At 48.8% G+C, this 27,156-nt stretch overlaps 1 protein-coding gene across 2 annotated transcripts in view; it reads left to right on the top strand.

The window, feature by feature from the left end:
• The first annotated feature begins 497 nt into the window (after positions 1 to 497).
• The window catches only part of rnaseh2a (ribonuclease H2, subunit A), a 29,532-nt gene continuing 2,873 nt past the window's right edge, over positions 498 to 27,156 (top strand). For both annotated transcript variants that reach the window (XR_011938266.1, XM_072490992.1), the window contains exons 1-8: positions 498 to 596; positions 692 to 820; positions 6,404 to 6,475; positions 7,902 to 8,028; positions 9,269 to 9,356; positions 13,073 to 13,210; positions 15,506 to 15,593; positions 19,432 to 19,555. Coding sequence is in view for 1 of the 2 variants with exons in the window: in XM_072490992.1 (XP_072347093.1) it covers positions 694 to 820; positions 6,404 to 6,475; positions 7,902 to 8,028; positions 9,269 to 9,356; positions 13,073 to 13,210; positions 15,506 to 15,593; positions 19,432 to 19,555 (764 nt within the window). In the remaining variant the exon portion in view is untranslated. The remainder of the gene's footprint in view (positions 597 to 691; positions 821 to 6,403; positions 6,476 to 7,901; positions 8,029 to 9,268; positions 9,357 to 13,072; positions 13,211 to 15,505; positions 15,594 to 19,431; positions 19,556 to 27,156) is intronic.

Genomic DNA, 27,156 nt, shown 5'->3' with positions numbered 1-27,156 from the left:
CCTGCTGCTCCCATGGTAACTGTGAGGTAGTTGACTGATCTTATTGCAGAGATAAAAATAAAGCATGTGCTGAAAATCTGAAATGAAGCGGAAATGGCTCATCAGCATTTGAAAGAAAAATCTGGGCTAATATTTCAGGTGGAATAATTCAAAAGAATATTTGAGTCTCAGAACTCAGTGTATTAGCATATATGCAGCATTTGCATTCTGGAATATATATATATATATATATATATGCGTGTCGAATGAACGATTTGTGAGCAATGTTAGAATGTTTTGCTGCTGAAATACTGCTTCCAATGTTCATATTGAACACAAAATGTGGCACTGGGTTTGAGAACTACATCTCCCGAAGGGCATTGCGCATACCGGCACATGCGCAGTGATCTGCACCCACTCCCAACTGCCCACTCATTAAATTCAAATTAAAGTCAAATGTAAATTTCAAATAAAGTGCTGTAAAGTTTCGCCGTGGGACTTGTTGTAACCCTGCAACCCACGAATTAAAAAAAACAGATTTTGAGGCGAGGCCTTTCGGTTCGAGTCAAAGGTCAGAGTGCGGGTTAGCGCTCAGCGCGGGAAGAGGTTTTCTGACGGTTGGTCTATCGCGCGCTCCGTCCATGTGAAATTTACGGCAGTTGAAGGGTCATTTATTTTAAAGCAGATTTTTGTTTTGTTTTACTAATTGCAGGGATGGATCTGAGTGAGTTTGAGAGGGACAATAGCGGCAGCTCCCGGCTGGTGTCAGCCGTTCCCGCCGCCTGTCTGACTGATGATTGCATCCTGGGCATCGATGAGGCGGGAAGGGGGCCGGTGCTGGGTGAGTGACGGAGCGCGCGGCCCCGCCCCCTCTGCTGTCCCCGCCCCCTCTGCTGTCCCCGCCCCCTCTCTCCCTGTCCCCGCCCCCTCTCTCCCTGTCCCCGCCCCCCTCTCTCCCTGTCCCCGCCCCCCTCCCTGTCCCCGCCCCCCTCTCTCCCTGTGCCCGCCCCCCTCTCTCCCTGTGCCCGCCCCCCTCTCTCCCTGTGCCCGCCCCCCTCTCTCCCTGTGCCCGCCCCCCTCTCTCCCTGTCCCCGCCCCCCCTCTCCCTGTCCCCACCCCCTCTCCCTGTCCCCACCCCCTCTCTCCCTGTCCCCACCCCCTCTCTCCCTGTCCCCACCCCCTCTCTCCCTGTCCCCGCCCCCTCTCTCCCTGTCCCCGCCCCCCCTCTCTCCCTGTCCCCGCCCCCCCTCTCTCCCTGTCCCCGCCCCCCCTCTCCCTGTCCCCGCCCCCCCTCTCCCTGTCCCCGCCCCCCCTCTCCCTGTCCCCGCCCCCCTCTCTCCCTGTCCCCGCCCCCCCTCTCCCTGTCCCCGCCCCCTCTCTCCCTGTCCCCGCCCCCTCTCTCCCTGTCCCCGCCCCCTCTCTCCCTGTCCCCGCCCCCCTCTCTCCCTGTCCCCGCCCCCCTCTCTCCCTGTCCCCGCCCCCCTCTCTCCCTGTCCCCGCCCCCCTCTCTCCCTGTCCCCGCCCCCCTCTCTCCCTGTCCCCGCCCCCCTCTCTCCCTGTCCCCGCCCGCCCCCCCATCCACCCCCCTCCCCATCCACCCCCTCTAACCGTGCCCCCTCCCCCTCCCTCTCTCTCTCCAGTTTCCCCCCCCCCCCCCCCACTCTCTCTCTCTCAGGTCCCCCCCCCCTCTCTCTCTCCGGTCCCCCCCCTCTCTTCTCTCTCTCAGGTCCCCCCCCCCCTCTCTCTCTCTCTCAGGTCCCCCCACCCCTCTCTCTCCGGTCCCCCCCTCTCTCTCTCTCTCTCAGGTCTCCCCCCCCCCCCCCCCTCTCTCTCTCTCTCTCAGGTCCCCCCACCCCTCTCTCTCCGGTCCCCGTTCTCCCCCCCCCCGTCTCTCTCCGGTCCCCGTTCTCCCCCCCCTCTCTCTCTCTCTCTCTCTCTCTCTCTCTCTCTCTCTCTCTCCGGTCCCCCCCCCCCTCTCTCTCTCTCTCTCCGGTCCCCGTTCTCCCCCCTCTCTCTCTCTCTCTCTCTCTCTCCGGTTTCCCCCCCCCCCCGTTTCTCTCTCCGGTCCCCCCCCCCCCCCTCTCTCTCAGGTCCCCCCACCCCTCTCTCTCCGGTCCCCCCCCTCTCTCTCTCTCTCTCAGGTCTCCCCCCCCCTCTCTCTCTCTCTCAGGTCCCCCCACCCCTCTCTCTCCGGTCCCCGTTCTCCCCCCCCCGTCTCTCTCCGGTCCCCGTTCTCCCCCCTCTCTCTCTCTCTCTCTCCGGTTTCCCCCCCCCCCCCCCCCCCCCCCCGTTTCTCTCTCCGGTCCCCCCCCCCCCCCCCGTTTCTCTCTCCGGTCCCCGCCCACTTCTCCACCAGCCACGACCCACATTCAGCCCCTCAAGTCTGCACCAACCCTCTGAAAGAGCACGTTACCTAAGCCCACTCCATCCGCAACCATGTAACATTTAGACAATAAAGGACAATTCAGCATGGCCAACCCACCAAACCCGCTCAACTTTGGACTGTGGGAGGAAACCGGAGCACCCGGGGGAAACCCACGCAGACACAGGGAGAACATGCAAACTCCACACAGACGGTGACCCAGAGGGGAATCGAACCAGGGACCCTGGCACTGCGAGGCAGCAGTGCTAACCACTGTGCCATCCTTCTCCCCCAGCCCCGACCTGACTTCTCCTTCCGCCTCGTCCCGCCCCCACTTCTCCCCTCCCCCGACCCCACCTCCAACCCCCCCCCCCGTCCAGACTCCACTTCTCCCACCCCCCCGACCCCACTTCTTCCCCCCCCGACTCCACTTCTTCCCCCCCCCTGACCCCAATTCTTCCCCCCCGACCCCACTCCTTCCCCCACCCGACCCCACTCCTTCCCCCCCCGACCCCACTCCTTCCCCCCCCGACCCCACTCCTTCCCCCCCCGACCCCACTCCTTCCCCCCCCGACCCCACTCCTTCCCCCCCCGACCCCACTCCTTCCCCCCCCGACCCCACTCCTTCCCCCCCCGACTCCACTCCTTCCCCCCCCCGACTCCACTCCTTCCCCCCCCGACCCCACTCCTTCCCCCCCGACCCCACTCCTTCCCCCCCGACCCCACTCCTTCCCCCCCCCGACCCCACTCCTTCCCCCCCCGACCCCACTCCTTCCCCCCCCGACCCCACTCCTTCCCCCCCCGACCCCACTCCTTCCCCCCCCGACCCCACTCCTTCCCCCCCCCGACCCCACTCCTTCCCCCCCCGACCCCACTCCTTCCCCCCCCGACCCCACTCCTTCCCCCCCCGACCCCACTCCTTCCCCCCCCGACCCCACTCCTTCCCCCCCCGACCCCACTCCTTCCCCCCCCGACCCCACTCCTTCCCCCCCCGACCCCACTCCTTCCCCCCCCGACCCCACTCCTTCCCCCCCCGACCCCACTCCTTCCCCCCCCGACCCCACTCCTTCCCCCCCCGACCCCACTTCTTCCCCCCCCGACCCCACTTCTTCCCCCCCCGACCCCACTTCTTCCCCCCCCCGACCCCACTTCTTCCCCCCCGACCCCACTTCTCCCCCCCCCGACCCCACTTCTTCCCCCCCCCCGACCCCACTTCTTCCCCCCCCGACCCCACTTCTTCCCCCCCCGACCCCACTTCTTCCCCCCCCCGACCCCACTTCTTCCCCCCCCCGACCCCACTTCTTCCCCCCCCCGACCCCACTTCTTCCCCCCCCCGACCCCACTTCTTCCCCCCCCCGACCCCACTTCTTCCCCCCCCGACCCCACTTCTTCCCCCCCCCGACCCCACTTCTTCCCCCCCCCGACCCCACTTCTTCCCCCCCCCGACCCCACTTCTTCCCCCCCCGACCCCACTTCTTCCCCCCCCCGACCCCACTTCTTCCCCCCCCCGACCCCACTTCTTCCCCCCCCCCGACCCCACTTCTTCCCCCCCCCGACCCCACTTCTTCCCCCCCCGACCCCACTTCTTCCCCCCCCGACCCCACTTCTTCCACCCCCCCGACCCCACCTCTTCCCCCCCCCGACCCCACCTCTTCCCCCCCCCCCCGACCCCACCTCTTCCCCCCCCCCCCGACCCCACCTCTTCCCCCCCCCCGACCCCACCTCTTCCCCCCCCCGACCCCACCTCTTTTCCCCCCCCCCGACCCCACCTCTCCTCCCACCCCCCAGCCTGACCCCACCTCTTCCCCCCCCCCCCCCGACCCCACCTCTTTTCCCCCCCCCCCCGACCCCACCTCTCCTCCCACCCCCCATCCCGACCCCAGCCTGACCCTCATTCTCCCAAACCTCCCCAGCCCCGACCACCGACTCTGCTGCACCCTGCCCCAACTTTCCTTCGCCCCACCCCCTCCCCCTCTCTGGGCCCCACCCCTCCTCCTCCTCTCTGGGCCCCACCCCTCCTCCTCCTCCTCTCTGGGCCCCACCCCTCCTCCTCCTCCTCTCTGGGCCCCACCTCTCCTCCTCCTCCTCTCTGGGCCCCACCTCCCCTCTCTGGGCCCCACCTCTCCTCCTCCTCTCTGGGCCCCACCTCTCCTCCTCCTTTCTGGGCCCCACCTCTCCTCCCTCTCTCTGGGCCCCGCCCCCCTCCCCCTCTCTGGGCTCCGCCCCCTCTTCTTCACCCTACCCACCCGGATCCTCCTCCTCCTGTCCCTGCTCTCACCTTCTTCCCCCTGCCCCGACTCCCTTTTCACCAACCCCATGCCCTAGTCATGAAAATGGGAGTGTGTAGTGTTCGGATAATATTTAAAACAATTTAAAATACACTGAAAACTCCCCAAACAATTTTTTGACCTGTACATCGAACGTCAGATCATGCAATAAATGCACCATTCCGACTGGAGTGACCCCTGCACTGGCGGAGACAGATGGCAATTTGGTAGCATTGGTCAGAGCATTAAAACAACGGGAGTTAATAATTGTGGTATGAAGTTCCCTTCTGACAGCTGCTAACAACATTGAAAATATTGTTCCAGTTTTGTACTCCGCTGGTGAAGTAGAAATATTTGCCTGTTATTTTGCAGCCAGTAAATTCCTTCCTGCCAAATGCAAATGAACGGACAAAGGCTAGTGGTATCGATCAATATTCATAACTGCATTTCCTGAGTTAGGGAGTGCAGGAGGAATAGATGCACTCGGAGTTAATTGCCTTATTGCTGAAGATCAGCTTCCCTCAGGCACATTAACTGCTCCAGGTCAGTACTGCAGATGCGAGGCAGCATGGTGGCGCAGTGGTTAGCACTGCTGCCTCACGGCGCCGAGGTCCCCGCTTCGATCCTGGCCCCGGGTCACTGTCCGTGTGGAGTTTGCACATTCTCCCCGTCTTTGCGTGGGTTTTGCCTCTACAACCTAAAGATGTGCAGGGTAGGTGGACTGGCCGTGCTAAATTGGCCCTTAATTAGAAAAAACGAATTGGGTACTCTAAACACAATCGGGCTGGTTGCAATACAAGTGAAGGCCTTACAACAGGTGGCACACCGCTCGGTAGTGTTTAAGATTGGGGGAGACCAAGTTATCCCAACGGGAGTGAATGATTTGAAGAGAGTGAGCTTTAACATTTCTCCATTCAAATCTATCATTCGTCAGATTGCTATAGGTAGAAGCCCCACGTGTGCAATTCTGCGATGGCGCCACCCGAGTTTGTTTGAAACTTGTGACAGTCGGCAGTATTTTGAACAATATGTCGGCCATTGCGTTGCTGGTGGTTTGCATCTGGGACAGGGGTGATTGATTGCAAGGAGGCTGGAGTCAAAATAGAAACTGCTCTTCCAGAACAAGATGTGGATGGAGATGCCGCCGTTGGACTGGGATCGGCACAGTAAGAAGTTTTCCAACACCAGGTTAAAGTCCAACGGGTTTATTTGGCATCACTAGCTTTCGGAGCGTGGCCCCTTCCTCAGATCATCATTCACCTGATGAAGGAGCTGTGCTCCGAAAGCTAGTGATTCCAGATAAACCTGTTGGACTTTAACCTGGTGTTGTAAGACTCCTTACTGCTTCCAGCACAAGACCAAGCACCTTTTTGAAACAGGCCAATGCTTTCCAGCAACAATGGCCACTCATTCTGCTGTGCTTCAATAAACAAGAATCTACTCTCTTATTGCAAACTACTTTCCCAAGTGACACTGTATGCGAGACAGATTAAGAGTTTTAACTATCTTTGCTAAACATTTCCATTTGGTGCGATTTTGATTAAAGCAGCTGGAATCGGTTCTGCCTGTTGTTTCGAAAACCTTATATTGTCCACGTTGGTTCAGTGATGTGCAGAACCTGTACTCTCCCCAGATGACTATTGTCATTTGAACCTCTTGCGTCGTGTACTCTGCAACTTAGTTGTTCACATGCACCCTGTGTGTGCTGAGATTCATCCGCAACTGACTTCACCTGGGGCTCAGTGTTCAGGACTGTTGTGCCTAACTAACGCTTATTGTTTTGCTCTGCCCTCAGGGCCAATGGTGTATGGAATCTGTTACTGCCTGCTTTCCAAACAACAGTGGCTTGTGGAGCTCAAGGTTGCAGGTACGGAAGCCAAAACATTCTCTTCTTGACAAGCCAAAATGCCGCTGATAACGCAGTCAAGCTGTTGAGTGGCGCCGAAAACCAAATGCAGAAACGCCAAACAAGCGAGCGCCCTGTGATATGAGCTTTGCTCTTTTTCGTGGTATCAACGCTCCGTGGTCGTCCCTGGCTCCGAGATGCTGCAGCATTTTGTAACGGTGTTTACGATTATTCCATAAAGCTTTGATGATAACTGGAACTATTCCACAATCTCTATTGTGTTTGTAAAAAAAAAAAAAAGAAAAATCAACAGTACGTAGTTGGTATTGGTGACAAATTGCTGTTTGTAAAAGTTTCAGAGAAACAGCTCTTTCCCGAGAGTCTTGTTTGCACAATCTTAAATGTTTAATCCCAGGGATAGAGGAATGTTGTTAAAATACACTGCCTGTTTTGTTTTTAATTTTTCCTCTGCCAAGTTATTCTTCGTTGCTTCTTTTTTTCAACCAAGAGACAGGCTGATTCTAAAAAGCTCTCCGAGTCGAAATAGCAAGAGCTGCTGGTTTTGTGAATTCTGACTTTCTTTCCCAGCCCCAGAACAGTATCGTTACCTTGCTCTGTCTGGCTTACGTTGGGAGTGGAGCTTTTGCACTTTCCCGATATTAATTTCTCGGAATAAACTGTCCCTTGGAGAGAAGGGGAGGTCATTGTCTCCCTCGCGGTGATGAAATCAAGATTTGTGGCACCGTCTCTGACTCTAAATTTATTCCGCCTCGGAAACTTGTTTTTATTTTGTGCACGCCGAGGTTAGGAGCCGCCTAATTGTCACTTTCCGATTAATCGCTTCTTTCTGTCCGATACTTCGTGCCCTTTACCTTGGTTTCACCGTTACCCTCAAGGACATGCCTCCTGCAAGCTGAATATTATAAGGTCTGGAGAGGAGTCGAACACGAGCCGAACAGGTTGAGTCAAAGGAAAAGGGTTTAATGCAACAGAACAAGAGTACAGAGCCCGCTCACTGTTCATGCCCCCCCCCCCCCCGGCTTCATACAGGCTGCGGAAGGTGTTGCCCCGTCCCGGGGGGGGGGGGGCACACCACGCCAGTGCACCACCCCAGCGCACCCCATCCCATCCCAGCCCACTCCCACTCCTCAGCCGGAGTGTATATTCCCCATAATCAATCCCCCCACTCTCATAAGTGTCCCATGATCTGCTTAAACCCAGGTTATGACACTGACATTAGGACACCATTGTGTGGGAATTCCAAACATGCCCTGTGCTTTCCCAGGGCCTAATATTCCGCTGGTCTCCTGTTTCACTAGAATGCGTCACGTTTGATTTCATTTTTGTTTTCGGTGCCCATACCTCATGATGGATATATCCTAGCTGTCAGGCTGAATGCCAATTCCGCGTGGGGTCATTTACTTTCCCTTTCTGTTCTCTCTTGCAGACTCCAAGACGCTGACCGAGAAAGAGCGGGAGAAACTGTTTGCTAAGCTGGATGAAGCCAACGATTTTATCGGCTGGGCCCTGCAGGTCCTTTCGCCCAATCTAATCTCAAACACTATGCAACAAAGGTACTTTTCAGTATCTTAAATTAATGGGGGGGGGGGGGGATTCTTTGTGACACTTCAACGCCGCAATAAGATGAAGGTAACTGATGCTGCAATGGGCTGATTGTCCCAGGGGTTTACCCTGTAGACTGGTGCTGGAGGTATCGTAGGAAAGTTACAGTGAAGATGTTGAATAACCGTTCTCCTCCCCCCCCCCCTTTTCAGATGGCCATTTATTAATCTTCCCTTTTCCTTTGCGTGATCTTGCAATCAGCTGTCCATTGTCGATGCGGAATCTCAAATCGTCATCGCCACACGGACACTTTCGACCCAAATGGGAGACCAATCATAAAATGACCGTCTAAACTTGTCCGTCTTGCTGAAAATCATCAGGAACTTTCGTGCTGCTACCAAGATGCCAACCACGGTGCCCGCCAGCGATATTGTTCCCTTATACTGATGTCCAATCCAGGAGAGAGCTCTGTTTGCAGGCCTCCCAACTGCTGGTGACATCTTTAAGGTTGGAGCTGACAGGACTGTCGGGTTGTTTTCTGTCATTCGATCCCTAGCTCAGCAGCTTTCAGAGTTGGATTTGTACTGGTCACATTAATACCGCCAGTTGGTGCCCAGCACATGGTTTCACATCAGACGGAACAGATCAAAGCAGGGTAGAACCATACAGTTGGCATGTGCCAACTTGTATAGGTACGATCCTAGAATCACTTTAGTCTGGAGTGTGCACCGTCTGAATTTCTGATCCTCCTATCCGCTCTTTGGAGTTTTTAACAGCTCCTCACAGGTTTGACGACGGCTGCAGTCTAGGGGTTTCTGTGGGTGCGGTTTCATGGCATAAGACTGACATGAGGCGGCACGGTAGCACAATGGTTAGCACTGTTGCTTCACAAGCGCCAGAGACTCGGGTTCGACTCCCGGCTTGGGACACTGTCTGTGCGGAGTCTGCACGTTCTCCCCGTGTCTGCGCGGGTTTCCTCCGGGTGCTCCGGTTTCCTCCCACAGTCCAAAAACGTGCAGGTTAGGCGGACTGGCCACGCTAAATTGCCCTTAGTGTCCAAAAGGGTTAGGAGGGGTTATTGGGATATGGGGATAGGGAGGAAGTAAGGGCTTAACTGGGTCGGTGCAGACGCGATGGGCCGAATGGCCTCCTTCGGCACGGTATGTTCTATGCTATCTATGTTGAGCCAACGCTGAAGTCAAAACCACTCATTACTCACCATGGTTATTCATTTCTTGTTTCCTAAATCAGAACCAAATACAACCTGAATGCGTTGTCTCACGATGCTGCCATTGGGCTTATTCAGTATGCGTTGGACAGTGGTGTTCAAGTGAAAGAAGTGAGTAGGAAAAATGTTCTGCCGATGGAGATGATTGCGTTCAGATCTCTCCCACCATTAGTGATGATGTACTTGCTTCGCCGTTACAATTTAGATCTCTTAAAAATATTAACGTACTCCTCAAGACTCCTTAAGGTTGCCTTCTCCCCTATCTGTGACCATCAGGATTTTTTTAACATTTAGAGTACCCAATTCATTTTTTCCAATTAAGGGGCAATTTAGCGTGGCCAATCCACCTAGCCTGCACATCTTTGGGTTGTGGGGGCGAAACCCACGCAGACACGGGGAGAATGTACAAACTCCACACGGACAGTGACCCAGGGCCGGGATCGAGCCTGGGACCTCGCAGCAGGGCTAACCCACTGCGCCACCGTGCTGCCTCGTGATCATCAGGTTTAGCCATTCCTCAGGATGCTGTGGTCTCGCTCTGATCCTCAGCCGCTCTTGGGATCGCTCGTGTTTGATTTTTGCCCGCGGAGGATGGCATTTTAAAAATAGATGTGAAGTCTATTTTTAAAAATTAGCAGTAAATGAAATTAATTCTCTTGTAATTGACCTGGGTCTTTGTCCAGTCATTTAGATTTTGTTCTACTGGCAATTGGTCACGTATTGTGATTTACATACATTCATTTGGAGGTTCATTGTTCAGTTTCGTAGCTGGCCACTTGAGGTGTTGTTTATCCTTGAATATTGTCATTCATCTCAAGAGGCTTGGAATATAAAAGCAGGGATGTACTTCTGAAGCTTTATAAAGCATTAGTTAGGCCCCATTTAGAATACTGTGAGCAATATTGGGCCCCACACCTCAGGAAGGACATACTGGCACTGGAGCGGGTCCAGCGGAGATTCACACGGATGATCCCAGGAATGGTAGGCCTAACATACGATGAACGTCTGAGGATCCTGGGATTATATTCATTGGAGTTTAGGAGGTTGAGGGGAGATCTAATAGAAACTTACAAGATAATGAATGGCTTAGATAGGGTGGATGTAGGGAAGTTGTTTCCATTAGCAGGGGAGACTAGGACCCGGGGGCACAGCCTTCGAATAAAAGGGAGTCACTTTAGAACAGAGATGAGGAGAAATTTCTTCAGCCAGAGAGTGGTGGGTCTGTGGAATTCATTGCCACAGGGCGGTGGAGGCCGGGACGTTGAGTGTCTTTAAGACAGAAGTTGATAAATTCTTGATTTCTCGAGGAATTAAGGGCTATGGAGAGAGAGCGGGTAAATGGAGTTGAAATCAGCCATGATTGAATGGTGGAGTGGACTCGATGGGCCGAATGGCCTTACTTCCACTCCTATGTCTTATGGTCTTATTACTTTAGCTAGTGCACATAATATCATTAATTTTGTACCGTGCAGAGTCATTATGATGCACTATGTGCAACCAAAGGAGGATAAAACTAAGGAGCACATTCTGCATAATTAATTTAATGCTTCATATGAAAATTTCTACGATTGTTTTATTCTACTCCTTTGGTGTGAGAGAGGCCAAACATTAAGTCTGACTGCTGCGAAAACTCGGCTGGTCAGGCAGGCCCTGTGAAACTGGGTTAATGTTTCAGGTTGATCAGCTTTCATCAGTTGAACGGCGTCATGTTTGCAGAGAGAAGGGAAGACGCCCTTCAGCCACGATTGTGACTAAATCTGATTTTTATGGGTGGCACACATCATAAAGCTACTTGGTGCTTTGGGAGAAGATCCTGTAATGTGATTGGGTAGATTTATTTTGGCGCTATTGGGTTGCACAGTGGTATTGTCGCTGGACTATTAATCCAGAGGCCCAGGGTAACGCTCTGGGAACCCGAGTTCGAATCCCGCCACGGCAGATGGAGAAATTCAAAGTCTGATGATGACCATGAAACCATTGTCAATCATTGTAAAGACCCATCTGGTTCACTAATGGGCAGCACAGTGGGTAGCACTGTTGCTTCACAGCACCAGGCTCCCAGGTTAGATTCCTGGCTTGGGTCACTGTCTGTGTGGAGTTTGCATGTTCTCCCCGTGTCTGCGTGAGTTTCCTCTGGGTGCTCCAGTTTCCTCCCACGAGTCCCGAAAGACGGGCTGTTCGGTAATTTGGACATTTTGAATTTTCGCTCCGTGTACAAACAGGCGCCGGAATGTGGCGACTGGGGGCTTTTCACAGTAACTTCATTGCAGCGTTAATGTAAGCCGACTTGTGACGATAAAGATTATTATTATGTTCTTTAGGGAAGGAAACCTGCCGTCCTTCCCCTGTCTGGCCTTCATGTGACTCCAGACCCACAGCAATGTGGTTGACTCTTAAATGCCCTCAGAAACGGCTGAGCAAGACATTCAGTTCAAGGGCAATTAGGGATGGGCAATAAATGCTGGGCCCAGCCCAGCAACGCTCACATCCCATGAATTAATTTAACAAAAAGCTTTCTTTCAATTTTTGCTCATCACGCCAAAAGAAATGCAGGCTGAAACTTTTGCATTTATGTATAATGCTTTTATTACAGTGAAGCAAACCAAAATGCTTCAGAGTTTTAAAAAGAACTGGTCACTGAGGAGAGAGGGATTGAGAAAGTTGTGCAGTGGGCACAACTTGCTTGGTAGACATGAGAAATCTTTAACAAAGAAAATTTTACTGGCTCACAAGAACGATTGCCAGAATAGACGTCAAAGATGGCGATCGCTTGATAACCTGAGCCTCGTTATTGCTGTCTGCAGAATGCTGGTCAATCAATGCGGGGTTTTGGGCAGACGCCTTTGTCTGGCTTTTTGCAATATCCTGTTCTGCAAACTCTGCTGTCACGTAGGCTGCTGTAACTATCTGTCTCTGGTGTTCTAGTCTTAGCACTGTCTGAGGTTTAAGCTCATTTAATCTGGCTTTGGTTTAAAAAAAAAAAAATGTTACCTTACGATTACAGACTAAATTTCTAGCATCCAGACTAGAGCATGCAGTGACGCTTTCAAATCTCTCATTGCTCACCTAGGTATAAAAGTGGCGAAACCTTTATGCTTTTCCATGGCAGCACTACTTATTTTTTTCAACTGGGAGTCAGTATCAGCAAGGGTTTCATTAATATAAGATTTCTTTACTGTGTCTACTGTACCTTGCACATTCCTGTTGCAACATATATGGTGGCTGCTTTGAGAACAGTTTTACCAGCTGAATATCCACGAGCACATCAACTTACTAACCCTCTGGCTTTTTAATGTTAGAGCCTGGGACACTTTTTATTTTCTGCTTCGAGCACACACCTGGGTGGTGGTGGTCGACTTGAGCTGCAATGTGACAAATTGATCAGACTGTGAATGATTAGCCCGCAGAGCTTTCATTAATGGCTGGAATTGAACCATCATTTTGCCATATTTATTGATGATAAATTAACCCTGTTGCTTTTATCTGAGAATCCGTTAATGTGACACATTCCCAGCTGCTGTCAACTTGCCTTTTAAATTTGTTTTCATTCTTTGTAAAACAACTTGGCTATTCACACATACAGCGAGTTGGGTTCTAGGTCACATCTGTGCTCCCTTGTACAGTGCATTCTCCAATCTTAGCTGAGTTGCACGTTTTCAAGCAATTGAGTCTGGCATATCAAAGGCACGGTTCCAGTCCCATGTGGTAGAATGTCTCTGCCTCGCTACATAAGTTCCACGGTTACCATCCCTATTAAGTAAGGAGACAACCGTTAACCTTGATATTGATCTTGTTGCATTAATAGCTAAATCTCTGCTTATCTTTAGGTTTACGTAGACACAGTGGGACCTGCTGAAAAGTATGAGGCGAAGCTGAAGGAACGTTTCCCCGGGCTGGAGGTCACCGTCAGATCCAAGGCTGATTCCTTATTCCCAATAGTTAGTGCCGCCAGCATCTGTGCTAAAGTAAGTGCTGGTTGCTGGATGTGTGTTTCTCTTCCGGTTGTGTGAGCACCTACAACACACAGTGAAATTGTATTTGTGGAGGGCAACTTATGCCCTGCATTCAGCATGTTGGATTTGGATTTGTTTATTGTCACGTGTACCGAGCTACAGTGAAAAGTATTGTTCTGCGTACAGTCCAGACAGATCATTCCACACATGGAAAAGAAAACAAAGGGCAAACATAAAATACACAATGTAAATACATAGACACAAGCATCGGGTGAAGCATACAGAGTGTAGGACTACTCAGTAGAGACGATGTGTGAAGAGATCAGTTCAGTCCATAAGAGGGTCATTCAGGAGTCTGGTAACAGTGGGGAAGAAGCTGTTTTTGAATCTGTTAGTGCGTGTTCTCAGACTTTTGTGTCTCCTGCCCGATGTAAGAAGTTTGAAGAGAGAATAACCCGGGTGGGAGGGGTCTTTGATTACGCTGCCCGCTGTGCCAAGGCAGCGGGAGGTGTAGATGGAGTCGATGGATGGGAGGCGGGTTTGTGTGATGGACTGGGCGGTGTTCACAACTCTCTGAAGTTTCTTACGGTCTTGGGCCGAGCAGTTGCCATACCAGGCTGTGATGCAGCCTGATAGGATGCTTTCTATGGTGCATCTGTAAAAGTTGGTGAGAGTCAATGTGGACATGCTGAATTTCCTTAGTTTCCTGAGAAAGTATAGGCGCTGTTGTGCTTTCTTGGTAGTATAAGCGTCGATGTGAGTGGACCAGGACAGATTGTTGGTGATGTGCACACCTAGGAATTCGAAGCTGTCAACCATCTCCACCTTGGCACCATTGATGCTGACAGGGGTGTGTACGACACTTCGCTTCCTGAAGTCAATGACCAGCTCCTTGGTTTTGCTGACATTGAGGGAGAGATTGTAGTCGTTACACCATTCCATCAGGTTCACTATCTCCTGTATTCTGACTCATCGTTGTTCGAGATCCGGCCCACTATGGTCGTGTTGTCAGCAAACTTGTAGATGGAATTGGAGCCAAATTTTTCCACACAGCCGTGTGTGTATCGGGAGTATAATAGAGGGCTAAGTACACAGTCTTGCGGGGTCCCAGTGTTGAGGACTATCGTGGAGGGGGTGTTTTGTTTATCTTTACTGATCGTGGTCTATGGGTCAAAGTCGAGGATCCAGTTGCAGAGTGAGGAGCCAAGTCCTAGGTTTTGGAGCTTTGATATGAGCTTGGCTGGGATTATGGTGTTGAAGGCGGAGCTGTAGTCAATGAATAGGAGTCTGATGTAGGAGTCCTTGTTGTCGAGATGCTCCAGGGATGAGTGTAGGGCCAGGAAGACAGTGTCTGCTGTGGACTGGTTTGTACATCACAATGCAAAGCCACAATGTAACCCCATGCTCTTTCATTTTCGCACTTGATTAAATTGGCCATTTTGTGTTTTCTCTTACAAAAAAAATGTGTTTTTATACCTCAGTGCGGTTTAAAAATTAACTCCAGAATTTGTTTTCAAAGTAATACGTATTCCCATGAGGTGCAATTTAGAAAACGATATTTGGGCTATAACTTATAGTAATGCCAATCGCTCTCCTCTCCCCATTACCTGGAGTGGGGGTTGCCAATGAACACATTGCGCTTGACTGCCCCAGATATTGCACAAGGTGAAAGGTCACAGTGGGCAGCAGTGCTCTGCTGCACTTGCCCACCTGGGATAACTCCAGTATTACTTGAAATTGATATGAAGTATTTGCGAGGACCTGTAGGCTGCTGTTGGCCAGTCCATATCTGGTGAACCATACCTCTTTAAATCTATTATTTAACTAATGTATTCAACTAGTTCAATGTTGTGCTGGCTTTCTGCTTTTCGTCAGACTGTTTAGCCATCTGATCATATACCATTAGATGGTATTACTTATGCATTTGAGGTGCAGCTTGCGTTTCAAATCTTTAAAAAAGGATATTGCTCGAATTTAATGCCTGATCCTTCCAGTTTATGGCATCTAATGGAACCGCCATCGAGTGTAGAATGTCCTTCACACACGTGGAAATGTCACATGTAGAGCACTATTTGTTCATGAAAGAATTCGATCTGTGAATGAGTTGACAATACTGAAATATTCAGAGGAGAACTGGAATTCGGACAAATTATTCAGATACATGAAAAAATGTTCTGATTTTTGTATTAATTACCTTTTTGTTAAATGAGGTAAATGTTTTTGTGAAATGTTTGAAATGTAACTGCAGTCTTCCGAGAGTTGATGAGCCAAGCTTACCTAGTCCTTTAACTCATGTGCTGTCTTCAGGTTGCCAGGGACCGCATTGTTCAGTCATGGAAGTTTGTTGAAGATCTGGGTGACATAAGCATGGATTACGGTTCAGGATACCCGAATGGTAAGAGTCGCTAATAGCAGGTGGATCGCATGGGCCGGTAAGAGTGCAAGAGTAATGAGAGCTGATTGACTTCTTGCTAACAGGAAGAGTCCGAAAGTTTGCACTGGATCTGCTGAGGGGAGGGATGGGGAGCGGGTCACATATCCACTCTCTCCATTTCGTCCTTCCTCTCAATTTTCACAAGCGTCACACTCGAGTAACATCGTTTCTCCCGATGCACTTGTACTGTATTTGCTTTCAAATTGTTTCCACTCGCAGCAGAATAATTTGGGTTTATCTTGTCGATGCACGATTTACTGCTTTATATATTTTGAAGCTGTGGGGAGATTGAAGACGTCTGGTACCTTCCTTTCTGTGTCCCATTACCCCCCCCCCCCCCCACCCCCCCACACTCCCCCTCAAAAATGATCTCTGTTTGCAGACCTGACTTTGACTTACTGTTAAGTTCTTCTGCTCTAACTTTGAAAATGGCCATCTGAACACCTTGTTGCTACATTAGGAATGACTGATGCAACTTTATACCGGAACAGTAAGGGAAAAAACCCCCAAATGGTAATTCACAGAACCCGTGCAAATCAACTGAGATTTGGCATCAGGAATTCGATATTTTAATTTGATCAATTTTGCTCACTGATGGAAACTTCTTTGCTTTCCTCGATCTCAGTTTTGAACCTCAGTGTGCGACAGCTCGTTATAAGAAAGCTCTCGCGCTCATGTGACACTGTCTAATGTCCTCGGGCAAATCCCCAAATCATGCTACAAAGCAACAAATTACTTCTAAAGGGCAGTCAGTGATGTTAGACAAACTGGGGCAGAGCGCAGCAAGGTCGCACAAATGTATCAGCGACAAGATCATCTGTTATAGGGGGTGATGGCGAAGGGAAAAATGCTAACCACTGGCAAACTCCCATTCTTCTCCCAGATATCACCATGGGATCTTTTGCATCCACTTGAACCCGCAAGAGGGAGCTTGTTTCAGCCCTACATACGGCACCTCCGACGGTGCAACACTCCCTCAAAATTGTGATAATGATAAGATATGAGCTGAGGCTGTCTTAGAATCACAGAATCCCTACAGTGCAGAAGGAGGCCATTTGGCCCACCTAGTCTGCACCGACCCTCCGACAGAGCACCCTACCTAGACCAACTCTTCCTCCCCACTCCATGTAACCCCACTAATCTGCTCACCTTTGGACCCTAAGGGACAATTTAGCATGGCCAATCCACCTAACCTGCCCACCTTTGGATTGTGGGAGGAAACCGGAGCACCCAGAAGAATCCCAGGGAGACACTGGGAGAACAAGCAAACTCCACACAGGTCATCCAAGGCTGGGAGCGAACCCGAGTCCCTGGCGCTGCGAGGCAGCAGTGCCCACCACTGTGCCACCGTGCCGCCCGTCTTCCACGTCCTTAGCGGTACCTGAGCCAACAACCTTCCGACTTGCAGGTGAGAGTGTTGCCAGCTGACCCGAACCGTCATTTCTTGCAGCAGTGTACTGCAGGTTCTGTGCAAATAGCTCCCAAGGACCCTGCGGCAGGTGGACAATAATCTGTCCAAGTTTAGTATTAAAGGCAGTTAGCCAAGCGTTGTGTGTTGTATTCACGCCTGAGCCCGGACAGATTGTGACCGTTGCCTGCTTTTTATTTTCTATGTGAACTTAATCTGTTGTTGATCTCCTGAGTTGAAGGCAATGCTTATTCTTCAATCAGGAGTCGAGGAGAGAATGAGCAAATTTCTTTCAGTTGCTGAAAAATATTACAAAGCAAGGTGTCTTGATCACTACTAGACGCTGTACAATGTCAGATAGTGCTTTGCGAAAATCATACTCTGGTTTCTCATGAGTGTTGATTAGTTTCTAAGTGTTATCTTTGGTGCTGAGCATGAGAACAGATTTGAGTGGCCGACATGTTCTTTTAATGAGCTAAGCATAAATAGTGAGGTTTTGGGTGCAAGATACGAGATCAAGTATGCAAGATTCTGCAGTACACACAACCTGAAAGTGAGCTGATGTTGTATGTGATAGGAATCATGGTTTCACACCAAGGAAAGAGTTCCTGTTGTGCCGTTTAATTGTTGGTTCTCATATTGGCTGTGAATGATGTGAAGTGCACCCCAATACTATATGCATCCTGCATCACTCCTGCTTTCCCAGCACCGACAGCTATTTGTGTTTATTGTCAGTCAATATCGAGTCATGTTGTCAGAATGGGATGTGAATTTGTGTCCAGGGTTTTCAACATGTCAGATCTGATGATCATAGCCTTGCCGCTTGGGAAGGAATCAAATAAAGTGGAAAATAGGAATGCGGGTAGGAGAGATTCTCTGGCCTCCCCGCGCGCGGTGTGTTCCGCGGCAGCGGGAGGTGTCCTGCCTTTGGCCAGCGGTGGGATCTTCTGGTCCCGCAGCTGTCAGTGGGATTTTCCATTGAACCCACCCCGCGCCGCCAGGAAACACGTGGCGGGGGTGCGCTGACGGAAGATTCCGCCTGCCAGAACAACCGGGAGATCTCACCTGGAATCTTTTGTTTCGAAGAATCCTCGGAGATTCAAACAGTGATGCACAAGAAAAGTTCCAAGTGAAATTTATTGGCCATTATTCAATGTTTGCAGGATTTTCAGAAAACTTGAAATGCTTGTTCTTAAACTTTTAAAATGGATAATCTATTAAAATACTGCAGCATCAAATAACTGGTGGGTTTAATTTAGTTGCTCCGTTTTCTGATTTTAAGCTGTTTAGATTTGGGGCACGATCTAACTGCAGCCCCCCCCCCCCCCCCCCCTCGCCCGACTCAGGACATGACGCGGCCGGTAAATCTCGCGCGAGGCCTCCCGGGAGATTTATCTGGCTTGTCATGCCTTAAGATCTAACGGGATCTCGCAAGGTGTTGTGATCTGGATCCCACCCACATTTGCAAATTGAAGTGTGCATTCAGGCTCACTCGAATATGTTCTCACCGGAGTTACCCAAGGTGCGGGATCTGACCCGAAGCGTGCGCCATTTATCACTGGTCCCCACTAACGTGGGGATCAGGTGGAAAGGCACGGGGGGGGGGGGGGGGGGGTCACCGCCCCACCCCACCCCACTGCCCAATGATAATATATCAGACTTGGCAAAGCCAAGCCCCCAGACTGCCGATCCCTCTGAAGTACCGTCCTCCGAAACCTAGCTACTGTTCCCACCCAAATGAATGTCAACCAATCTCCATTTCCTTGAAAAAGGATATTGGGTGAAAATCCGGAAATATGAACAGAAAACACGGCAGGACTTTCATTTTCACTGACTGGCTGAATTCTGCCAGCCAAAGAAAGAAAAGTACAGCACAGGAACAGGCCCTTCGGCCTCCAAGCCTGCGCCGACCATGCTGCCCGACTAAACTAAAATCTTCTGCACTTCAGAGGTCCGTATCCCTCTATCCCCATCCTATCCATGTATTTGTCAAGAGGACGGAAGGAGTCTATTCCACCTCTGCAAGTCCACTTTAACCCTGCTCACCAAGCTCGAAAAATTTAGTTTCAGAAGCTGAGGCCAATCCGGGGCCACCTTCACCCCACAGTGGCTCAAATGGGAACCCGTAAGGCGAAATGGTAACAACCCCAGATTGACCCCTCCCTCCGACTGAGCAACCGCCCTCTTTCCCCCCCCTCATTTTACATATACCCTGAAATAAAGCCCGGCCCAAATCGTTTCAACGGGGCGGAGTTCTGACAAATTTAAACATTCAACCACAAACTATCCCTGCATCCGTTACGTATGGGGGATTAACATGGGAGTGTCCGAGTGAGGAGTTACCTTGTTTTCAAAGATTTCGTTGCTTCTTGTATTTCTCTTTTCTCGTAGACCCCAAAACAAAGGACTGGTTGGATAAACAGCTCGACCCTGTCTTTGGCTTCCCGCAGTTTGTGCGCTTCAGTTGGAGTACAGCCCAGGTGATTCTGGATTCCCGGGCAGTACCTGTGCACTGGTATGTAACAAATGGAAATGCGAGCTAGCCCACAAGTTTCAGAGCCTCTGCCCCAAACGTGGCTCTGTAGTAACCAGTCTTAATGTTGAGCTGGATCCAGTTTTGTTGAACCGTGGATCTGCAGATATATATTTTCCAGCAGGCAATCACTGGCTGGCCTTTCAAAGGGGGATTCCTGGGCTTTCCACTTCAGCACAGAATCACTGATGAGGCCAGTGGTTACACCTCTGCTCCAAGTTAAGCTTATCTTATATATTAGCTTATCTAATATGTAATAACGATTTTTGCACTAGAGGTAAAGAGTGAATGTTACTAGTTTTATGTTAATGTTTTCCCCATTTTATTCCTGTCCTGTAAATACAGACATCTGTTGGGTCATAGAACATACAGTGCAGAAGGAGGCCATTCGGCCCATCGAGTCTGCGCTGACACACTTAACCCCTCACTTCCACTCTATCCCTGGAACCCAATAGCCTCTCCTAATCTTTTTGGTCACTGAGGGCAATTTATCATGGCCAATCCACCCAACCTGTACGTCTTTGGACTGTGGGAGGAAACCGGAGCACCCGGAGGAAACCCACGCAGACACTGGGAGAACATGCAGACTTCGGCCAGACAGTGACCCAGCGGGGAATCAAACCTGGGACCCTGGCACAGTGCTAGCCACTTGTGCTGCCCAATTCGTAGGTCGACAGGTGCTGTCTGCTCTGCAGAACCTCGCCCAAGTAATGTGTTGTCATTTGTGACCTTTGACATTGGGGTTCAGCACTCTGTTGCTTTGGAAAGCACCATGGCCAACCCTGATCCTGTTCCTCTCTGATACTTATCCCCAAACTTTCTATTAAGGCTAGCTCAGCAGAAATCAGGAGCGGTAATATTTGTGTCTCGCTCTGTACTGTTCGGTGCAATGATTCAGAATTTCAGCAGATGGCTCTGTTACTCTGGTATAGGAAAATCTTCATACAATAGGCAGTGTGGGATTTATAAAGTGCAGAATTGCTTTACATTTCACAGTTGTTTTGTAAGTAATGCTGCATTTTTGTAGGAGCTAATCACATTGAAACACCCCATGAGGAATTGCTTTTGGAATAGAGTGATTGTAGGCAAGAATTACAGTTGCATTAGCAACCTAGCTGTAACTAACTGTAATGAAATGCAACAGCATTTTTAAATGGTTGTATACGTTGAAGGGAATAATGTTGGTGTAACCTCCCTCCAGTTCTTTAAGTATTGTCATGGGATTGTTAATGCCCACCTGACTAGACAGTTTGGACCTTGGTTGTTCTCGCGAGAAGGAAGCCAATCCTATTAATATTGTTGCCCTGAAATTTCAGCTGTTCTGTGCTGAAGTGCTAGTTTTGAAGTTATTTGACAACTAAATCCATTGAATCATAGAATGGTAACAGCACAGAAATAGACCATCATCACATGGACTACAGCGGTTGAAGAAGGCAGCCTAACTACCACCTTCTCGAGGGCAATTGGGGATGGGCAACAAATGCTGGCCCAGCCAGTGAAGCCAAGATCTCGAAAAAAATGATATTCTTGTCAGATGGCCTGATTTATATTACAAGAACACTTATAGCTAAAGCTATGAATAATTTATTAACATTAACAGTGGGTCAACTATATACAAAATAGATGAATAACAGTATGAACCTGCACAAGCAACCTTTCTCTTCCAGCTCTCCAGTCAGTCTGCGGTCACCTGACTCTAACATTGACTTAGATACTAATGAGACTCCCGAGTGTTCAGTCGGTGAATTACAACACAACCATGATATTACTACAATGTCGGCCTCTCCAGAGAAGCATTTCGCCTACAGCCACTCCTCATATTTTTCCTTTTAAGAAAATAATTCAAACACCCCTTTGAATACCTTGATTGAACCTGCCTCCACCTCCCACTCAGGCAGTGCACCCCAGATCCTAACCGCTTGCAACGTGAAAGAAAAACTCCTCTTGTCGCCATTGCTTCTTTTGCGAAATACCTTAAATCTGCGTCCTCTGGTTCTCAATCATTCCAGCAATAGGAAGAGTTTCTCACAACTTATAAAAGAAGTTAAGGGAGGCACGGTGGCGCAGTACTTAGCACTGCTGCCTCACGGCGCCGAGGACCCGGGTTCGACCCCGGGTCACTGTCCGTTTGGAGTTTGCGCATTCTCCCTGTGTTTGCATGGGCCTCACCCCCACAACCCAAAGATGTGCAGTATAGGTGGATTGTCCACACTAAATTGCCCTTTAATTAGGGGAAAAAATGAATTGGGTGCTCTAAAAAAATTATTTTTAATAGTTGACCCTATTTGTGTAATTCAGACACATTTTCAGCTGTTATGAACCACATGGACCCGACAGCTGGAGTTTTTAGTCCAATATTTCATTCGCCATGAAGAAGCAAGGTTTTCATTGTTGTAGCTTTTGCATGATGTATTCTGTAAAAGTTCCTGTCAATGCTACCACACAAAAACAAACACTGAAATTTTCTAGAATGATTAAACAGAAAATGCTGGTGAGGTAGCCTCTGTGGAGCGAGACAGAAACCGAGTTAAAGGTTTAGACCTTTTTGGACCGTAGGCTTTGGCACTGTCTCCCTCTTTGCAGATGCTGCCTGCCCAGATGAGTATTTCCAGCACGCTCTCGCTTCATTTCAAACGCTCCGCATCCAAAAGCAGTTAACTTCGGTGATACTCAAAGCGTTACAAAACGGGGAAAAGGGGTAGGGGAGGAAGGAATGTTGCAAGTTGAGCTATTCAACAAAACATGCCAGAAGGCACTTGGTGAAAGGAATTTCATTCATAGGCAGTTTATTAAAAGCTATGGTTAAAGCGTTTTTTTTTAAATGGGGTTGAAAGGGCGGCATGTGATGCAGTGGTTAGCACTGGGACTGCGGCGCTGAGGACCTGGGTTCGAATCCCACCTGTGGGTCACTATCCGTGTGGAGTTTGCACATTCTCCCCGTGTCTGCCTGGGTTTCACCCCCATAACCCAAAGATGTGCAGATTAGGTGGATTGGCCACGTTAAATTGTCCTTTAATTGGAAAAGAAAAATAATTGGCTACTCTAAATTAAAAAAAATAAAATGGGATTGAGCTTCCTTGAACTGCCTTGGAGCAGATGCCTGTGAGATTTGACCAGTCAATTCCTGCTGCCAGCAGACTGATAGATGAGCTGTTCTCAACTTTATCCACCCTGCCCTTCATTAAATGAAATCCTCTGGCTGATGGAGTCACTAAGTAATTCACATTGATTTTATTTATGTTTTAGTGTCCCCTTTCCCAGCTCCTAACCGGCAATGTTTCTTTTTGCCTGGCAGGAGTGAGCATTCAGAAATGGGAGCTGCTGTCACCTTTCATATTTTTAACTTTCACAGTGGTGACTCTTGTCCTGTTTGTTTGTAAAGTGAAAAATAAATTGAAGCCTTGCTTTGTGTAACCCGTTTCTGTGTCAAAACGGAATCCCGGTAATCCTAAGTGCAGCCATCATCTTAAATGATTGTAGTTTAGCCTCCCTTGCCCTGCTCAGTAAGTCCATTACGCATGTTGATCATTCTGGTGTTACGACTGGTCCCCAAATTGTATTTCCTGGACCAGATCCTTCCTTGTTGCCTTCTATGTTCTCTGTGAGAACTATCTCGGCATGAGCAACAATTTGTTAAATTCTGGACTGGATACCGTGCACCCCCCCCCCCATATTGTTATGCCCCTGGATGAGGAAGGATGAACTGAATCCCTTTCTTTATCCGACCCCTTGTTTGCTTGCAACAAGATTACTTCAGAAAAGAAAATCTCTTCCCTTGATGATACCGTTTCAATTCCCAATGTATTTATATTTTTTAAAAGAGCCAAATTAACCAGGCTTTCTTCAGTTGAAGAACGGCTGAGCTTATTAGTTACCAAAACGCGAGGAAAAACAAATAAAATACAACATACCAATTAGAAATGAGAACAGAGTCCTGAAGAACATTTCAGAAAAATATGTACAAGTCAGCCTTTGACTTGTCCGAGAGGAGTGGATGGTAAAATGTTGCGGCCGTTTGAGATTTGTGATTTCCAGTAGCGCTGATTTGAATAGTTGGTTTTGAGATTGCAGAGTGATGTAGCTTAGCTGAAAGGAGTTGTCTTGCTTCCCTTTCAGCTGTGGCTTTGTTGACTTGGCTTGCTTCAGCAATCAGAAGAGAGAGCGAGACTTTTGTTTCGCCTGCCAGAGCAGGGAGCAACTCTGCTGGCTTTCTTTGTTTCTGTGTCACACATTCAGCGCTAGTCCAAACTGACCAGGTTTGCAGCCGGCTTCTAATCCCTGTCTCCTGTGAAAGGGGAGAACCCACAACAGGTCTGGGACATAATTTACAGGATGTGATTCCTACTGAGATGATAATTAGCTTCTGTTATCTCCACAGGGGATTATAGTCAGTTGCTTCATGCCTTTGATATGTCCCTGTCTGGAAAAACGGTGTTATATTCCATTATTTCTCGGGACTTAGTATAATCCATGCAGGAAATTCTCATATAGTCACTGAATTTACATTCTTGGAATTTACATCCTCCATCATCGTTGACTTGCGTATCAATTTTTAAAAACCCGTGTCTGATTTAAAAGTTCAAAATGCCCGTACGTAATTTGGGGTTTTGCTCCATCTTCATGACACTGGTCACCCTTAACCTGCTTCGCTCCTGTGAGGGCAAGGAAAAAAGCCCTTTCTTAAGTTGTACTTTTAACTGTTCGGAAGCAGGTTAGTTGGCCCATTGGATCTGTGCCAACATACATCTCTACATGACCCGTTAATTTACTCCCCCTCGATTTGCTCTCCACCTACTGTTCAATATTTTGCCTTTTCTCAAGAATAACTTTAACACCATTTTAAAAGTATCTGTGGATTCTGCCTTCATAATGCTTTGTGGCAGAAAGCAAAACATTCTAACCCTCTGTGTAGGTAACATTTACACACTCTTGTCATGTCTTTCGGAAAGTGAAAATAACATCACTTGCCATATCCTTTAACACCTTGGAGCTCACTTACACATCTCATCATTAGAGTGAGGGGAAAGCTCCACACTAATTTTATCTTCATAATTATAACTTTTAATTGCTGGTTACAGTCTGTTGAATCTATGTTGTACATTTTCCATGTTTTTTTAATCTTTCCTAGCAATAGAATGCCCAAAAATATGCACTATATGACATCTTAATTAAGACTTGTATATTAAGTCCTTAGTTACCTGTGTATGTGCACAGCAAGTTCCCCCTACTCTACGCTCCCTCACAATCTGACCATGCAAGATGAATTTCCTTTCTCTTTTCGATGCATTCGCAATATGTTGTTTCCTTGTTCTGCACTAAACTGCATCTACCACTTCTCAGCCAGTGCTGCTAGCTTATAAATCTATTATTGCTGTCCTTCATAATCCTCGTCACAATTTACCTTGTTGCCCAGTGGGTTGTCCTGAGAATATTGCGTTATTGTTTTTTCAATTCCACTGTACACAAACATTCAGAATGGTTTCCGTATGAAGCCCCCCCCCCCCCCCCCCCCCCCCCCAGCAAATATCGTATCAGTTCCGTGGATCTCTGTTCTAACTTTTACTAAAAGACAATGTCAGGTGCACAAATGGAACCATAACTGTTATTGTAGAAAACGTGTCAATTTAGTGCACAGTATCAGTGATAATCTGTCTTCAATTTGACAGCTGTATATCAATTTAATGATGCATATTGAGTTATGCGATATTGTTTCTTTTTTTAAATGAAAAGCTACCTACAGTGCTGACGACTGCAGTTGAAATTCTGCATCACTTTTCAGCATCAAAAAATACAATTGAATGTGGCGTGCAGCTGAATTTTTGAATTGAGGGTAAATTCATCAACTGCATCGCAGATCACGTGCCCACCTAAATTATGGATTTTGGATCCAAATTGGATATCAGGCTTATTTTAGGTAGCATTTTCACCTTTTAAGCCACGCAATGGAACTGAGCATGTGATGATCATACTGACACATTCGGTGCAATGCTGAAGGAGCACTGCACCGTGGGAGCTGCCATCTTTTGCATGACAATGTTAAACCAGTCTCGATCTGCCCTCTGAGGTGCATGTAAAAGACCCTGTATCACTTATTTAAAGTGGCAATCTCCCACTGTCCTGATCAATATTTATTGATCAGCCAGCACCACTAAAACAGATTATATTGTCGTTAGTCTCATTTACTTTTTATAGAATCGTGCTGCATGTAACTTGTTTGACACATTTATTTTAATAACTACTTTATTCGATATGAAGCTCCTTGGGTTATGAAAAGTGTGATATGAATACAAGCCAATATCTTTAAAATATTGACCGCCATAATGAAGCATTAAGCCATAGGATCACGGATCTAAAATGTGGAAGATTACAGACAATTACTTGAAATCTGTATTTCCTTTGGGCAGCACGGTGGCACAGTGGGTTAGCCCTGCTGTCTCACGGCACCATGGTCCCAGGTTCGATCACGGCTCTGGGTCACTGTCCGTGTGGAGTTTGCACATTCTCCCCGTGTTTGTGTGGGTTTCGCCCTCACAACCCAAAGATGTGCAGGGTAGGTGGATTGGCCACGCTAAATTGCCCCTTAATTGGAAAAAATGAATTGGGTACTCTAAATTTAAAAAAAAAATCTGTACTTCCTTTCTTGTAAGCTAGGGCTACACAGTTGTCTTGTCCTTCCACGGTGCCATGTTCATATTTGTCTCGGAGTTCCTTTAAACACCGTAAAGTGCAAACTTCAACAGTGCAGTATTGGGGAAGTTCATAAAAATATGAAACTCAAACCTGCTTCGGGTGCAATTCGAAACTCTGGGTGAGCAAGAAAAAGTAATGAACTCCAGTGTGATGTGTATGGTGCCTTCTCTAATTCTCCTTTGCTAAATCGAGCTGAGATACGGACCGGATTGTGATGCAGGGATGGGCAATACGATTGGCCATTTTACTGTTTTGATTATGAAAAGACCCAAGGTGCACACTATTCCCACTCACGAAATATTAGGTATCCTTCCTGTGCTGCTTTTGCATTAGCTTCTGTTACTGATTTCTCTAAAACTCCATCTCCTTATTTTCCCATTTAGTTGGAGCTTTATGGTACATCGTCCTTTTCAACCCTACAGTCCAGCAGATTTTTCATCACTGGATTTAGGGGTTTGTGCTGAAGAGTTTTGTTTGAGTGATTGTGAAGGACAGGTTGTTGCAGGCCAAGTGCAGAGTGACATGAAGCATTCAGATATGGACAACCACAAGATAACATCAACAGACACATGCTGTCGAAGCTTTTCATCTCGCACTCGTCACGACACATTTGCAAGAATGCCAGTTTTTTTTATTTTCCCTTTTTAATAAATTTAGAGCATCCAATTCTTTTTTCCAATTAAGGGGCAATTTAGCGTGGCCAATCCACCTACCTTGCACATCTTTTTGAGTTGTGGGGGTGAGACCCACGCGCGCACACTGGGAGAATAGTCTCACGGCAGTCTCATAGCGCCGAGGTCCCAGGTTCAATTCCGTAACAGCCTCCCCGAACAGGCGCCGGAATGTGGCGACTAGGGGCTTTTCACAGTAACTTCATTTGAAGCCTACTTGTG

The sequence above is a fragment of the Scyliorhinus torazame genome, chromosome 27 (genome assembly GCF_047496885.1).
Source record: "Scyliorhinus torazame isolate Kashiwa2021f chromosome 27, sScyTor2.1, whole genome shotgun sequence".
In the NCBI taxonomy this organism is placed as follows: Eukaryota; Metazoa; Chordata; class Chondrichthyes; order Carcharhiniformes; family Scyliorhinidae; genus Scyliorhinus; species Scyliorhinus torazame.
This window is presented reverse-complemented; position numbering and strand designations above follow the sequence as displayed.